Source organism: Cynocephalus volans, chromosome 6, assembly GCF_027409185.1.
Source record: "Cynocephalus volans isolate mCynVol1 chromosome 6, mCynVol1.pri, whole genome shotgun sequence".
In the NCBI taxonomy this organism is placed as follows: Eukaryota; Metazoa; Chordata; class Mammalia; order Dermoptera; family Cynocephalidae; genus Cynocephalus; species Cynocephalus volans.
In genome coordinates, this window is record NC_084465.1 from 50,930,910 (window position 1) to 50,949,163 (window position 18,254).

Genomic DNA, 18,254 nt, shown 5'->3' on the forward strand with positions numbered 1-18,254 from the left:
TCCTCATCTTGAGACTTTATACTTGTTTTCAATGAACTAAGGCCTCAGGTATTTCTCTAGAGGTAATGGACTGTTTAACTTTTCATCTCCACTTAAGAACAGCTCGTCTGTGAAACTCAAGCAAGTTAGTATTTCAGAAATAAGCAGAATTTAGCATCCAGATGTTCTTATTTGTAATATAGGACATTGCATGCCCCCTCAATTCCAAAACAATACTCCCAAACAAAACTTCTGTTTTATATTAAGAGCTAACTGAAAGTGTTACAATAACTACTGATGTGTTTATTGTAGGAAATTGTATTACTCTAGGTTAAACATCTTACATTTTCATTTGTGAAAGACAGGCTCAGTGTAGTAGATATCTTTATTTTTTTAAAAAAATATTCTTTCTCAATACTTTTTCTAGCGTGAAATCTGTGCAACAACAAAAAAATCTGATGTTCTGTTTTTCTTTAAAATATCTCAATTAAGATTGAAGTGTATCCGATATAGGCAGATTTCTTTTTAACTTTTTTTAATGTTAGAATTGTTGCATTGCACAGTAATCGAGTGGAAATTAAAGAAAAATGATGGGCAGCTAAGTACAAGTTCCAGAAAGTTAGTTATCTGAAAGATTCTGAACTCTGACATTCTTTGTCTCTACCACCACATGTCAGTTGAAACACTGTTTATATTACCGTACCTTGTTTCTAGGTCCAGTGCCACCCGCTTCCGTTGGAGTCAGAGCTATTACACAGCCCAAGATGAGTGGGCTTTGGACAGCATTTACATCGGGCAGCAGTGTCCCAACATGTGCAATGGGCATGGCTCCTGTGACCACGGCATGTGCAGGTACATGCACCAGAAAGTGCAATGATCGATTCTTTGCTTCTTAGGATTTGTGTCTATAAGGATACCAGAGCAGTTGTCATCAGAGTTATATGGAGAGGCTGATAAATAATGAAATAGCCAAAAGAAAATGAGCCTCCTTTCTGTTCTTACTTTAGATGTAAAAGATATTGTTACATTAAAATAAGAATAAAACCATATATTCCAAGCCTCAAAATCTAACCTCAAGACAAGGCCTCCTGGGTTTAAATTCCAGAGTTTATTAAAAGAGCCCTGCTATTGTTTCCTTTTTCTTCCTCTGGCAATCTTAAAGCACAAGTCAGACACTGCTGCATGGTCTCCTACACCACGTCACTAGGAATTCAAGGTTATATACGTGGGGAGATGGTGATTATCGCTAATGAGGATGAGAGGAACATACTTCAATTCTTAAAGACACTCAAAGAAATGTAATGACAGCATTATTTCTCTTAAGAAAGGATTCTATCCATTTGGGGGTGAGAGAGTTGTTAAAAACTGAGGATTATTACTACCACATACACATATTAATGCTGTAGAGAAAAATCTGGTGGGAATGATAAGACCTGAGCAAAAGTAATACATGGGAAATGTTTCAGGTCAGATGACCATGGCATCTGCAGATGAGTCTATGATATATGTACTTGGCCCTCTTGTCTCACAGGTGTGACCAGGGATACCAAGGCACCGAATGCCACCCAGAAGCTGTGCTTCCTTCCACAATTATGTCGGATTTTGAGAACCAGAATGGTTGGGAGTCTGACTGGCAAGAAGTTATTGGGGGAGAAATTGTAAAACCAGAACAAGGGTGTGGAGTCATCTCTTCTGGATCATCTCTGTACTTCAGCAAGGTAGACCAAGAGCTGGAATAAGTCATCAGGGCAATGGCTAATTTAATATGTGACTGGATCTTGGGGCAGTCTGAACTCCTGAGGCACAAATATGAAATGGTTTTATTGTTCACCACGTTCTCTGCTTTTCACTGGGCTTTGTCGAATTCCTTAACCTTAACTGCATCTTGGAAACTCTTGTAGTTTGATGATTATTTTGGATTACTACAAATCCAGGTTAGACCAGTTTAAAATTCCTACCCCTCTTGTACCTGATTTAAATCCCAGTGCCTTCCTTTCCCCCAGTGCCAGCCAGGCTTGTGTCTAGAGGGTCTTTGTGTAGGAAGGTGCTTGGTCTCTTCTCACCCTGGCCTTTGGAGGGTGTATGAGTGTGTGGGGCCTGTGGTGAGGGATGAAAGGGGTTGGGAGTGAGGGAGCTTAGAGGTTAAGGGCAACAAGTGTGAGGCCAGACTGCATGTTTCTATCTGATTCTACCACTGCCTAGCTCTGTGACTTTGAGCACATTACTTAAGCTCCTTGTGACTTAGCTTCCTCATCTGTAAAGTGGAGATAATGAGAGTATCTACCTCATTAGGGTTGATATGCAGATTAAATGAGTTACTATTTGTAAATTATATAGAGCAGTCCCTAACACATAGAAAAGCACTTGTATGAATGTTTATTAAATCTGTCAATCCATTAACCTCAGGAATATGATTGGAGGAAGGAGGAATAATGGTGGGGGTGGGGTGTGCAGAGCTGCTCCTCAGGAACTGACAGGCTGTCCATGGTAAGCAGAAGTCTTGGGTCCTATTCTGGCTCAGCTTGGTGGCTGCTGGTGGTGTCTGCTAATGTGGGATTCTGCATAAAAATTTTTCTTGCAGTTTTCAGCCTCTGCAGTGGTAGCACCAGATTAGGCTTGCAGATTGGTAGACACCACCTACGGACTGAGGTGCCAGCCAGAAACATTAAGACTGATTCTCTTGAATACCCCCAACTCACGTCACTTGGTTAGAGATGGGAGAACAGGAGCCACCTTTCCTTCCTTGATATAGCCTAGGGAGGACATTGTTTTCCTCTCTCCTCTAATTAACCTCTTCATATAATCTTCAAAGGGACTGGAGGAGGGAGCAGATCCAGTCTCCAACCTGAGCAACATGTCTAACCCTAATTATTGCCAGCTCTCTTTAGAATGTGGGGTGCTTCATGCCATTTCTTTCAGCAGGGCCTACAGCCACCAATTCTGGGAATGTCCCAATTGGAAATGTCCCACTTTATGTAGCAAGTAGACAGGTGTGGATGGTATTTATAAGGCTGATATGTTGTAGAATCCATTTGGGCAGAAATCCAAAACAACTTAATTTATGAAAATGCAAAAATAGGTACAGGTTTTGTTTTGATGCAGGTGCAGAACAAAGAATCAGCAAATAAATAAGGCAGAGGATGATAGAAAACCAGGGATGGTTCTATCTAACAATGTTTCCTATCCATTGATATTGAGGGCCCCTGATGATTATTGCTAGAGATAATAGTCAATAAATGATCAATATACATCACATAGATCTGGATACACTGTATAATTGTGCAGAAATGGGAAGGTTGTGCTTCCTGTAAGCACCAATTCTAGAATTAGATGATGAATCTTTCACCCATATGTACTCAAACGCCCCAGTAAGCGTGTGTGGAAGTGCACACACAGATACACGTACTGTAAACATGTAAAGTGTCCGGGTTATGTCAGTATTTCTTTCACTTAATTCAGGATGATCTTTGGAGTTAGAATACCTGAGTTTGTATCTGGGCTCCCAAACTCACTCATTGGTTCACCTTGCAAAGTTCAGTTTTCTTAACAAAGGTGGGATGCTGGGAGGAATAAGTGAGTTAATGAAGGTAAAGAATAAATAGTAGTGTTGGGCACATATGAAGAGCTCAATAAGTGTTCGTTATCATAGTTACATTTTATGAGAATAAATTTCAAATTGGTATCATTGAATGTCTCCACATATATGCCCTGCCACTAACTTAAAATCATCATTTCAAAAGTAAAATTATTCTCTTCCCCTCCCAGTCCAGGTTTCCCCCTAAATTTTTGTCAAAATATCTCAGGGTCATTTTTAACTTTTTCCTCTTGTATCATTAAGATCTGCTTTGAATTCTAAGTGGGAGAAATCATCTTAAGCAAGAAAAGGGGGAAATTTAGTTCATGTAATCAAAACACAAAGAGGGCTTAGATGGGACTGGCCTCAGAGATATCTGGAACTAGTAACCCAAATGTCCATAGAACTTCCTCCTTGAGAGTAGACTCTGTTTTCCATCAGCAGTCACTATGACAGTGGAACATAGGCACAGAACTTTCTAAGCAGCTCCATGAGAAAAACTGGGGAAGGTTTCTGATTGGCCAATCACAGTGTTCTGGGAGGAATGCTGCAGAGGATTGGCATAGCCAGAGTTTGGCAGAAAGGAGGGATACACGTTTGGCAGCCCCCATGAGCAAGCATGCTGAAGTAGAGAAGGGGCAGTAACCCAAAGCAAGAGTTCCTTAGTCTATTTGCACACAGCCCTAGATAAATTTATCTGAAAACATACTTCCATCCTTTCCCCCTCTCATCACAAATGTTCACGATGATCTCCAGTGCTCCTGTCCTAAGTACATAACTCGTATTCTCTCTCCACGTGAGCTCTCTGCTGCAGCCAGGAGGCTCTCCTCATCATGCAAGGTTTTGCCAGCTCCTGCCTTTGCCCAGACTCCCCTACCTACCTACTCATGCCTTCCATCTCCTCTGCATTCACATAAACCTTTCGGCATCCTGCTCAAATCCTGCTGCTTCTAGGAGGCTTTCTGAAGCTATGGCAAACTGTACTAATCCTGCTTTGTTAGAATTCCTCTTTCATTTATACATATATCGATTTTTTTTTAATTTTTATTTTTATCCTCACAGTTCCCAGCAGAACGCAGAGTCCCACTAACTGAGCTCAACTGTAGATAAGGTGTTCAGCTCAGAAATGCATGCCTTGCACTAGGCATTTACATATCAATAAATACTCTTGAAACTAAATAGATTGGAGAACTAAAAAGTGCCCATGTAACCAAATGGGGCTCATCAAGGAATACGGACTTGGTCTGCAGCACTCAGGTGTCATCACTGTCTCTGCCACAAGTCTGTGAATTCCTTTCATGTTTGTTTTTATAACACATCACATTCTGCCTGGTAAAATTGTTGAAGGAATGAATGAATGAATGAATGAATGAATGAAATTAAGAAAGAAAATTGGAAAACAACAAAGGATTCTAAAGAAATTGTTATTTTCAAATAAATACATAAAATTGTTTTCTAGTGGCATTTTGATTAAAGAAGACTTTAATGAGAGACAAAAGATGAAGATTCATGAAGTGTTTTAGAGGTTTTGTGATAAAGGTTCTAGATTCTGAAAGAGTTACCTGTTAATCTCGTGTTATTGTAGCTAAACCTTCAAAGCAGTGAACCATCTTAACCTAGAATTTTAGGAAAAAATCAAAGGGTATTTTCCACACTCCAGGAATGCGGAGATACTTAACCTATTACTCCAACACACACACACTCCACACATTACATGTGTATATGTGTCTACACATGCACACATGAATACACTGGTCATGACAATTGAAAAACTTCAAAGCATATGTAACATCAGATTCTAAATTCTGACAAAAACTTTGCCATAATCCGTTTCCCTTTTCTTTTTTTCTTCCTTTAAAACAATGTTCAGTATTTCAGGTCACTGCACAAAAGAAAATGATTTGTGCTGTTCTCTAGGAAAAAATATTTTCAGCGCCAAACTAAGCATTGGTGTAATATTTTCCACCATTTACAAAAATCCCACAAAACACTCTTTCAAAACATCTGTAGACTGGCACCACAGTCTCCTGGAAAAACAACACTGCTCTGTGAATTTCACAATACAACAGTCATTCCAACCAGCTAATTGTGATAATTGGATTTTTATAATTCTCCTCACCTTAGATCTTTATCCTTCTGGCTCATTTCCACATGCCAGGTTTTCTACAGAAGCTTGGATTGTGCTGGATTGGAATTAACCTGCTGGATTTTTTTTTCTAAAAATCATTCTTCCTATAGTGATTCTGAAGCATGAAAATATTAGGCTCGCTAAGGTGTTTCTCACTTACAGTGTTTCAAATCAACAAGAAAGGTTAAAAGCACATATAACAAGTTGAAAATGCGTATTACTTATAAGATTTCCTCAAATACATGCTTAAAATTGAGAGTGCCAAAGAATGAGTTCTTGTCTCAGAATTAACTTCAGTTTTCATTTTGCCAGCACCCTTGTTTATTTTGGAATTTCTTACTTGGCTTTAGACCTATCAGCAGCAGTGTACTCTTAATTAGCCCCAAGCATTTCCCCTGTGACTTCTAAACACTGAAACCCTTTCTAAATTTACTTAGTGGATTACAGTAGGGTTTAAATTATAAATGTGAGGGGCGTTTTTCTCTATACTATGTATACTATCTCAGTTTTTCTTCTCAACTTTTAATTGAACTCCTTGGGTTCTCCATGGCGAGTTCAGAGAAGTTCATGGATTAGTTTTGTTTAGCTGGGAGAATCTCGTAAGGAAACCTGTTTTCAGTCCCATTAGCATGAAACCATTTATGCACAACAGGAATGATGATTAACCTTGTCAGTTTGCATCTAACACCTCAAAACATGACTCTGACATGCAGGGGATGCACTAAGCAAAAGAAAGAAGTTACTGGATTTGAGGAAATCTTCAAACACTTTTAAGGCATAGAGAGACCATTTAGTGGTTGCAAAAATTTATTTAAGTGATTCCTCCTAACCTCTCTATTTGAGAAAGAGAGAGAGACTAGGAGCCTGAGAGACTCGAGTACTCTTCCTTTTTGTCAAGAAGTTTCTATCTTGTCTGTTTCTTAATTCCCCAGGAGTGAAGGGTGAAGGGCATATCTCTGGAAAGGATGTTCCCTCAGTAAGGCATGCCTTGTCTTAGGCAAGTTGCAGGCAACATGTTTCATCTAATTGTCACAACACCCTGTGAGGAAGGTATTATCACCCATATTGTACCTTTGAGGAGAATAAAAGCTCAGAAAGGTCGCAGAGCTAGTGAACAGTATGAATCATGGGCTGAGATTCAAACCCAGCTCCAATTGACTTCAAAGTATATGATCTTTCCTCTCCATTACTCTACCTGGAAGAGACTCACAAAGCAAGGATTGGGAGTGTTCATTAAAATTAATTTTGCTTTATTTTTTAAAACTTTCAAGTGCTCTTTGATATACTTAGCAATTCCCAAGGGTCTCATAACTGAGTCTGGGAATAAGTGCTGTAGAGATTAAGCGAATGTAACAAGAACAGTTAAAAACTAAATGGCTTAACTTGCTCCTTTCAACAATATATGGGGACAAAATGATCACCACATAGTGCTAGGATACTCATGTGAATTTAAAACTAAGATTAAAAAATACCAAAGAGCCCCTAGATAATTGAATGTATGATTTTTCTGTCCTTCGAATAGGCTGGGAAAAGACAACTGGTGAGCTGGGATCTGGATACTTCCTGGGTGGACTTCGTGCAGTTCTACATCCAGATAGGCGGAGAGAGTGCTGCATGCAACAACCCCGACAGCAGAGAGGAGGGCGTCCTCCTTCAGTATAGCAACAACGGGGGCATCCAGTGGCACCTGCTGGCGGAGATGTACTTCTCAGACTTCAGCAAACCCAGGTAACCGCCCACTTGAGGGGCCTCTGATGGTTTCCAGGAAAGGCAAAGATTAGGTTGTTGAAGTGTCTCTAAAATGTTAACTGTTGCAAAAATAGACAAACTCATGAATACCTGACATGAACAATAGCCCAATTTATAAAGATTTCATTTCATTTAAGTGACTGGACAGAAAGCATATGTACTCATGTTTGAGTTTTTAAAGATTTTGAAAATTGTGATTAGAAAAAAAGCAAGACAATTGACCACTGTTTACCTAAAGAAACTGATATAGGGATGTCCAATCTCCTTTTCCCACTTTCGTGTTTGTTGGTTTGTTTTTAATGCACATACAAAGTATGATTAGCTGCTGGACTTAACAGCAAGATGAATTTTTTGTTAAAGTTTTTCACATGGCTGCACCTAGGGCTGGTCCTGGACAGTGTATGTGTGAGTCTTTGGAGCTCATATTTTCTAAAGTTTTGCACTGGGCAATCCCTGTCTTTATTTTGATGGACGGGTAATATAAGTAACAAACTGTTTTGGGCAATAACTGTTGAAGAGTTTGGAAAAATAATTCATGTTTAATAGTAATACCTGTACCAGGCAGTCAATGTTTTTATATATTTTTTTTTATTTATTGAAACATGATTGATTGTATGTATCTGTGGGGTACAGTGTAGAATAAATCTACTCAAAGATATTGCTTTTAGAGTATTTCTTATTATTTAAGAATATATATATCCAATTATTACGAGCAATATATTTTAAACATGCTACTTAAAATACGCCTATTTTGTAGATTGAAGGTTCATAAGTTTGTTCTTTTGAAATATTGGGTTGTGACTTAACTTTCTACAGTATAGCACAAGTAGACATTCAAATGGACCAACAAAAAGAATTTCTTCTAAGGGAAATGAGAGACAGACAGAAACTAGAAAAGAGTCGACTGGATGAAACAAAAGACGTAATATCAAGAGAGAGAAAGTCAAGAATGGTAGGTGAGAGATGGAACCTAGGGAGATTACCCAAGATGCAGTACAGTAGAGACAGAACTGATAATGGAGCCAAACTGACTTGAACAATTTATTTATTTGTTTGTTTGTTTGTTTATTGCATTTTATTTTTAATTTTTTATTTTAACTTCTCAATATACATTGTAGTTGATTTTCGTGACCTTTTACCTGTTCCTCTTTCCAACTCCCTCTCTCCCCTCCCCCCATCATATCTGTTCTCTTGTCTTAAGAAGTTGAAGGAATTGTTTTGATTGTTGTGTCTTCTCCCCCTCAGACACCCTTTGTTTGTGTGTTTGTTTATTTATTTATTTATTTATTTATTTATTTATTTATTTATTTATTTTTAGCTCCCAGAAATAAGTGAGAACGTGTGGTATTTCTCTTTCAGTGCCTGACTTGTTTCACTTAATATAATTTTCTCTAAGTCCATCCATGTTGCTGCAAATGGTAGTATTTCATTCTTTTTTATAGCAGAGTAATATTCCATTGTGTAGATATACCACAGTTTCCTTATCCACTCATCTAATGATGGACATTTGGGCTGGCTCCAGTGCTTGGCTATTGTAAATAGTGCTGCAATAAACATTGGAGTACAGGTACCCCTTCAGCATGATGATTTCCTTTCCTCTGGGTATATTCCCAGCAGTGGAATAGCTGGGTCATATGGTAGATCTATCTGTAATTGTTTGAGGAACCTCCATACCATTTTCCATAAAGGCTGAACCATTTGCAGTCCCACCAACAGTCCTTTTTCTCTGCAACCTCTCCAGCACTTATTATTCTAAATAACCCAATTAAAATATGGGCAAAGGAGCTGAATAGGCATTTCTTAGAGGAAGATATGCAAATGACCAACAGACACATGAAAAAAGACTCAACATCACTCAGCATCCAGGAAATGCAAATCAAGACCACTTTGAGATACCATCTCACTCCAGTCAGGATAGCTAATATTAAACAACAATTTAAAATAAGTTGTCCCTCAATATCTGTACAGTAGACAGAGAATGGATAATGGTGCCAAACTGGCTTAAACAACAATTTAAAATATTGTCATCCCTTGATATCTGCCAGAGATTGGTTCTAGGACCCCTGTGGATACCAAAATTCAAGAATGCTCAAGTCCCTTATATAAAATGGCTCAGTATTTGCATATAACCCTGCACTTTGTTCCACACACTTTAAATTATTTCTAGATTATTTATATTACCTAATACAATGTAAATGCTATATAGTTGTTATACTATATTTTATATTTATATTATTTTTTGTTGTTACATTGTTATTTTTTCCCAAATATTTTCTGTCCACAATTGGTTGAATCTATGCATGTGGAACTTGCAGATACAGACAACCGATTGTAACTCAAATTCTTTTTTCCTGGTAATGTAATTGTCGACCTGAAATCATTGATAGTTTAGTAAAGTGACTAGATAACTACATAGACAAATGAAAATGTAATGGCTGCTTCAAATTCCAGAAATATTTCATTTGAACAGAAGTTGTCAACTTGGACTCAAAAAGTCTGTGAACTGCCTTAAATACTATGTAAAACATTTTATTTATGGGAATTTTTATGAAGGCCAAGAAAATTTCACCAGATTCTCAAAGATTCTGTGACACTAAAATTGTTAAGAAACTCTCAGTTGGAAAATATGGGGAAAAGACCCCATTTGTGGTAGCAAATCCATAAATAAATGTAAGAAACATCTTTATCAAACATACTGAGACTGTCTGTGAAGAAAACTACAAAAGTTGAAAACTTCCTTCAGAGATGTAAAAGAAAAGAAATAAAGGGAAAATAATACAGCATCCATGGATAGGTAAACTGAGATATCTCTTAATTTATGTTTATTGCAATTCTAACCAAAATCCTAGTGATATTTTGGGGTAACTTTATATCCAGAAATATAAGCTGGCAAAATATCTTAAATTGGGAGGAAAAATAAAAGAATGCCATATGTGATATGAAAGCTTATTATAAAGCCCATATAATTAAAATGAAATGATACTGGTGCATAAATAGAACAATGAAGCCAAATAGATGACGGAGGTGTGTGTAAGAACTTTCATATGAAAAAAACACATCAACTATCAATGAGAAAGAAGTGGTTATTTAACTGAGTGGTGTTAGGAAAAAATGGGTAGGCATTTAAGGGAAATGACTATTTAGATCGTCACCTCATATTATCAAAACCTGTTAAAGATTCACCTAAGATTTAAACATTTAGGTATCTCAATGTTACTATCTGATTTTGGAAAAAGATCTAAACTTTCTTGGTAAAAATTCAGTGGAAGAATTCACAAAGAAAAGGAATACTTAAAGAAATGTACTACATGCAAATGTGAAACTACATACACATATCACACATACATGTCAAAGAAAACAAAGAAATGAAACGGGAAACTAATTGAGAAAAATATTTGCAACAAGTAGGAGAAATAGAAAATCAATGTCCCTGTAAAGAGCTTATACAAATTATCAAGGAAAACACTAATATTTTAGTGTTTTTAGATCCCAAAGGTAAGTGGGTAAAAGGACTGAGTAGATGTTACACAAGAGGAAGCACAGATGTTTAACAAAACATGAATAACCTTCAACCTCCATCACATAAAAAAGATTTTCAGGGGTTGGCTTATTAGCTCATTTGGTTAGAGCAAGGTGTTATAACACCAAGATTGAGGGTTCAGATCCCAACACTGGCCAGTAGCTGAAAATAAATATATATATATATTTTTTTTAATTTGTTTAAGATATATATATATTTAAAATGACACTTGGACTTTAAAAAAAATTCAACAGTCAAATGGTCCTTTTTTAATAACAGCAAGTACTATCTCCACAAAGAAATAGCGAAACAAGAGCTTTCATGTCATCTTGCAAACTGTTGTAACCCTTTCAGAGAGGAATTTGGAAAAATCAAGAGCCTTAAACATGACCAGTTTATTTGACTGGGTAATTCCATTTTTTGGAATCTTCTCTAAGGAAATAAACTGAGGTGTAGATAAAGCTTTAGGCGTAAAGATTTTTATCACAGAATTATTTATAATAGGGAAAGGTGAAATAAATCATAGCATGTCTATGATGAAAAATGATATAGAAATTAAAATGATCTTAAGAAATAATTTTACTGACATAAGAATGTGCTTTTGATACAATGTTAAGTTTTAAAATGCAGGACACCAAATTATACATATTGCTCGCCTATGTAAAAGATTCCAGATTATGACTGATATCCATCAAAATGTTAACAGAGGCCAACCCCATGCAGTAATTTATGGATGACATATGTTTTATTTTAATGCATAGCTATGTTTTCCCACAATGAGCAAGAATTGCATTGAAAATTTTAAATGCTATTTTAATGTAATAGCATATGAAGGAACTGATTTTACTTGATATTTCTTGAAAAAGTTATGAGCATCATCATGGTAAATATAATTTAATGAATCAAACTCAGTTGAAATATCTTCCCTCTTTTCCAAAAGATACAATTCCAAATTAAATAAGCATGGTCAGGCTAAACTTGCTTACAAGGTTAAACCTCATGTCTGATCTATCCAAACTTAAGAACCTTTCAAAAATATCCAGATAAGCAAAACTAAACTTTCTCTTGTTGTTGCTCTTGTTATTTTAACAGCTGCTAAGAAAAACAGGGCTTTTCCTTTCCCAACCATAAATGATCTACTTTTACGCAGATTTGTCTATCTGGAGCTTCCAGCTGCTGCCAAGACCCCTTGCACCAGGTTCCGCTGGTGGCAGCCTGTGTTCTCAGGGGAGGACTATGACCAGTGGGCAGTCGATGACATCATCATTCTGTCAGACAAGCAGAAGCAGATCATTCCAGTTATCAACCCGACTTTACCCCAGGTATTTCTCATATGTCAGAACTCCAAGAAGATGGAGAATTATAAAAGTGGATGGAATAAGGAACTTACTTCCTTAAGAATTTAGTGTTTGACACTTAATGTGTAATATGAGTTTAAGTGTTTACACTTAATTTTTTTTAACCTCTTTATGCTACTAGTTCATAGATTTTTTAGCTGTAAAAATAGACTATGAAATCTGGCTAAGTCATCAAACAAAATTGTTAGTGGGTTTATAAAATGATTAACTACACAGTAGCAAAATATTTTCAGTTGTTAAATCATCAGGAGAGAACATTTATAGCAGTAAAAAAATAAAAAATAAAAAAGTTAACTTAGAGATTCTTTGGTCTTTTCCCAGAAATGGTATATGGCCCAATGTCCTTTCCTAGAAATGGTATATGGCCCAACCCATCATGAACTGCAAATTCCTTTCTTGTCTTCCAAACTATCAAATTGCCTTTCTGTGTTGTTTATATTGTTTCTATTAGAACTTTTATGAGAAGCCAGCTTTTGACTACCCTATGAATCAAATGAGTGTGTGGTTGATGTTGGCTAATGAAGGAATGGTTAAAAATGAAACCTTCTGTGCTGCCACGCCATCAGCCATGGTGTTTGGAAAATCAGATGGAGATCGATTTGCAGTAACTCGAGATTTGACCCTGAAACCTGGATATGTTTTACAGTTCAAGGTATTTATACACAAACTTCTTCTCAGAGCAGGTTAAGGAGCAAAACAACTTCCAGATTTATAAGTGAGACTTACAAAGAACACAATTTTTTATATTCTGTTAAAGAAGGAACTCACTTGAACGAAAGTTCAACATCTTAGGATTGCAAAGCTTTTTAGCTCTACTCATAAGGAAAACAGATTATTGGTTTTTAAGGAGCCCCACAAGTTGTGGCTATATCATTACATTTCTTTAAGTGATTGTGGAACTCTACCAAAATTAAAGATAAAATTGACCTTTAGGACTTCAATCTGACTGTGATTTAATGAATCCCATGCTTCTGAATGGTGATGGGTAAGTTCTCCTTTTCAGCTTACTAGTGGTTTGGGGGCATGTAAGTTACTTTACTGTAGGATTTTCAAACTATTTCTCTTCCTTTAATTCGGTAAATTTTTACTCCAGTCGTCCTCATTCTCTTAAAAGCTTCTTGTTTTTCAGCTCTGTGATAATATATCAACATGTATAGCATCTATTTACTTTGACAAGCTCTTGTCTCAGAACCATAATCAAAATTTCATTGTGTTTATAATAAAATCCCATTGGCGAAATCTGGGTCGAAAGTAATGCAGTTTTAATGAGCTAGCACAACTACATGATCCTTACATAACGGCAGGATGCAGATGCTAAATAATTTACAAATGGAATTATTAAAGAGATCAGATGTTTATAGGCAGCTCTTCAAATATAATTTCCACAGGTCTGTAAACAAGGAAGTTAGTCATAGATAATATTAGTAAAATGTTATCCTTCCTTGTTTAGATTCTGATGCTAAACTGCAATGGGAAAAAAAATCAATAACAGTATATAAATCTACACTCATTTTGGCACTGCCTAAAATGGTAACAAAATAACATTAATAGCAAATACATTTCCGGAATACTATGCTGTTTCTAATCTGATACCTTTCCATTAAGTAGTCGGAAAATCATGATAAAGTGTTAAAGTTTGCAAGGTGATATGATACTCTGAAGTTTAAAAAAATCTAAATAAAGAAAACATTGTTAAATCTTTCAAGTACTTAAACAACCTGCAAGAATGCATCAGCTTAAGAAAAACCTTAATTCTCTCATCATACCAGCAGAAAGCTATTAATTTGTGTCTATTAGTTAATCATAGGTATGTAATATGGGTCATTCAAGGATTGATAATTAATGTATATTTGAAACCTGTAAACAAGAATTTTGGTATCATTTGTACAAAAATGCATAGTGCTGGTCATGTTTTTGACTGCTTGCCATGTGACAAACACTAGGTGCTAGGAATATGGAAATGAAAAATATGGCCCCAGCCCTCAGGGAGCTCAGAAACTGGTGAATGAGCCAGAAAAGTAAATAGTTGCAATACTGTCATAGAAGTACTGAAGTAGAAGTAGGCTCTACATGCTATGGGAGTACCCTGCATAGTGCCTAATACATCGCAGGTGCTCAAAAAATGTCTGTTAGTTGGATGGATGGATGGATGGATGGATGGATGGATGGATGGATGGATGGATGGATGGATGGATGGATGGATTGAAATTGGAAGTCCTTGGAAATACAGAGATTTAGCTAGCTGAAGAATGGAAGGGGAGAAATTCCAGGTACAGGGAACAGAATGTGCAAAAAATACATGAAACTGCTAATGAGAATGGCACATTTGGAAACTTTGAGGAGTATGGAGGAGTATGTGCAGCAGGGATGAGAGATAAGGTTGATTCTGATTGGCATTTTATTCTGCACTAAGTCACGTGGACATGACCCCAAAAGCAGTGAGTCGTGGAAGGTTTGTAATCCATTCAGTGCCAGAATCACACCTGTATTTTAGAAGGATCATTCTGGCAGCAGTATGGATGTTGACTGAATAGGAAAGGAGAGTCAGCAAGAACATTCATTCATTCATTCAACAAATATTTATAAAGACTCTACATTCCAGGCACCATTCTAGGCTATGAAAATATAAGTAAAACTAGAGAGTATGGGGTAGGGTGGTGGAGAGAAGTTACCATTTTATTAAGAGTTGTCAGGTTGGCCACTAAGAAAATGGCACATAAGCCACAACCTATAGAAAGTGAAGGAGTGAGTCACGCAGCTATCTGGGGAAGATCATTCCAGCCACAGTGAAGAAAAGTGCCAAAGTCTTGGGGTGGGAGTGTTCTTGGAAAGGTTCTAGAAACCACAAGGATGCCATTGTGAATAGAGCAGAGGGAACATGTGGAAAAAAGTAAGGTCAGACTTTGACTTCTAGTCTGAATAAAATGGCCAGCAGAAGGGTGACATGACTCTGGTGACTGTGTTGGAAATACACTAGCAGGGGCAAGGGCAGAAATAGAGATACCAATTGGCAAGCTATTGCAATGATCCAACTAAGAGATGATGGAGGCAAGGACCTGTGTGATAGCGGAGGAGCCAGACAAAGTGATCAGACAAGAACTGGTATGGACATGTAGAGTTAGGGGTGCCAATGGGCTGCTGAAGTGGAAGTGAACAGGAAGCAATACATTTATCCAGAGAGCAGGAGAGAAGCCATATCCTGTAGTCCAAGGTTTTCAGAAGGAACTTGAAGTTATGATGGCGAATAGGATTAGGGAGCATGCATAGAATAAGAAGAAAGGAAAGCCAAGAATTAAATCTTAGAAGACACCAGCACTTAAAAGGTAGGCTACATGGTCAGTAAAAAAGAAGTGATTAACAGTGTTAGAAGCAACAGGAGAGTTAAGTAAAATAAGGATTAAATTTTCCCACTGGACTTAATTAGATAGGGGTTTCCTTGGTAATTTCACTGGGGTGGTACGGGCAAAAATCAGATTACAATGGATTAAAGAATGGTGAGTAAAGGAGTCTTCATAATCAATACGGCCTGTCTCTCAATATGTTTAACTGTGTAGTTAGGGGCAGACCAAAATCAGGGAGAACTTCTATTTTGTTTTGTTTTTAAAGGTAGGAGAGACTTAAGCATATATATCTGATGTTTAGAAGGTGCCACAGTAAATATTTGTTGAATGTATGAATGAATCCTGAATGGAAAGTTGAAGATGAATTACATATTTAATACACCTGAGAGTATGTCTACACCACCTCATTACCTAATTTCTTTTTTTTTTTAATTTTATTTTGTCGATATACATTGTAGCTGATTATTGCTCCCCATTACCAAAACCTCCCTCCCTTCTCCCTCCCCCCTCCCCCCAACAATGTCCTTTCTGTTTGCTTGTCGTATCAACTTCAAATAATTGTGGTTGTTATATCTTCTTCCCCCCCCCCCCGGTTTTTGTGTGCGTGTGTGTGTGTGTGTGTGTGTGTGTGTGTGAATTTATATATTAATTTTTAGCTCCCACCAATAAGTGAGAACATGTGGAATTTCTCTTTCTGTGCCTGACTTGTTTCACTTAATATAATTCTCTCAAGGTCCATCCATGTTGTTGCAAATGGCAGTATTTCATTCGTTTTTATAGCTGAGTAGTATTCCATTGTGTAGATGTACCACATTACCTAATTTCTAAAGCACAAACTTGTCACAGAAGTTCAAAGACTTGCCTGCTTTAGAAACAATGGCAGTCACGATAAGTTTAAGACAAAAAGCTAACTCTGTGTGACCAGTGCGGCTGCTCTCGCCACATGCCAACCAAAGGCCATTCTTACTAATGGGTAATGCAGTGAAAGAAATTTGTGTTAGAATAGTTTAATCATGTATCTGAGAGAGTCAAATCTTTAATTATATTCTTGACATTTTACTACATAAACTTGGATAAGTGAGACACAATAAAATTTCTTTTTTTTTTTTTTGTCCTTTTTGCGACCTGTAAGGGGATTGCAACCCTTGGCTTTGTGTCACCTGCACCGTGCTCAGCCAGTGAACGCACCGGCCATCCCTATATAGGATCCGAACCCGTGGCGGGAGCACCGCTGTGCTCCCAAGCACCGCACTCTCCCAAGTGCGCCACGGGGCCGGCCTGACAATAAAATTCCTACTAGCCAGATTGCAAATCCTTCTGAGAGATGCTTTCTAGTTCTGAGTATGGAAATAAAAAGATATGGAATCTTCTTTAGAAAGACTAGATAGAGCTACTTTGCTGTCACAAGGATTAACCGATTGACTTCTTGAGCTCTGGCCCAGTATTATGGTTCTTCCTTTCTTCCTTGGTCATGATCATGTTTTGTTAGGTGTTTTTGTTTTTGTTTTTGTTTGTTCATTTGTTTTGGCAGCTGGCTGGCATGATCATGTTTTTTTGATCATGTTTCCTTATTTCAATGTTCCTTCTATAAAATTTGACTATTCTTATTTATAAGGTCTTATACAATGAAATCCATAGTGGTTCCAGACAACAAATGAAATAAGGTATGAATAGACCATTCATATATGTAATTAAATAAATATCAATAAAAGAGTTGATATTTACAATTATCAAAAATATAAACTAAAACATTAATAAAGTATATTTATACATTTATTAATTTTTAAAATTCTGTCTTAATCTACAGTAATTCCATTGCTTCAGTAAAATTTATTCATTTGAACCCAACTGCTACAAAATGAACACATAGGACTAGAAAATTTTTTGTTTCTACATTTTGACTCAGTAATATTCCTCATAGGAATTTATCTAGTAATAACAAATCACCTGAAGAAAAAAAGATGTGGTTTTTGCAATGCTGCATATAATAATAAAATAATATGCTTTTTTAAAGTGGGAGGAAAGTTCTAGAAGTGTGATAAACTTTAACTATATGACCAAAATATATACTTCCATATAAAGATCAGAAGAGAAAACAGAAAAATAAAAACAGTTGTGCTAGGGCAGTGGGATTTTGGTTGCATTTTTAATGTTATTAACTCTATGATGACAATCTTCCACACAAGTACACAGAATAGTAACAGTTTTATTCTGGATTATGTTGCTTATTTGATGCTGTGACAAAAACTTAGCTCTTTCATCTAAGTTGACACTGATTTCTTACTGAGCTTTGGCAAGAAAACAGAATAAAGATGCCTATTCACTGAAAGCAGAGAGGACAGCCCTCTCTTCGGGTAACCTTCGAGTTCTGAAGAGGACGGCTGCTTCTCCTCTTCTGCGTCCCTCTGTTCATACCCTCTGGAGAAGGAAAAGAAAGCAGTTTGTTCTTTTGTGTTTTTTATTTTACTTTATTTTATTTTACTTGGCTTCCTATCTTTTTCTGGGACTCCTGAACCACAGATATTATAATCTCTTCTCTCCTATAATCCCAAGCAATCCACAAAATGGGTAACTGGTTCAGCCTTTCATTTAAAAGTACCTATTG

At 36.8% G+C, this 18,254-nt stretch overlaps 1 protein-coding gene across 2 annotated transcripts in view; it reads left to right on the top strand.

Moving 5' to 3' along the window:
• The window catches only part of RELN (reelin), a 466,847-nt gene that overhangs the window by 352,443 nt on the left and 96,150 nt on the right, over positions 1-18,254 (top strand). For both annotated transcript variants that reach the window (XM_063099074.1, XM_063099073.1), the window contains exons 23-27: positions 694-831; positions 1,511-1,697; positions 7,204-7,409; positions 12,101-12,272; positions 12,760-12,960. In XM_063099074.1, the coding sequence (XP_062955144.1) occupies positions 694-831; positions 1,511-1,697; positions 7,204-7,409; positions 12,101-12,272; positions 12,760-12,960 (904 nt within the window). The remainder of the gene's footprint in view (positions 1-693; positions 832-1,510; positions 1,698-7,203; positions 7,410-12,100; positions 12,273-12,759; positions 12,961-18,254) is intronic.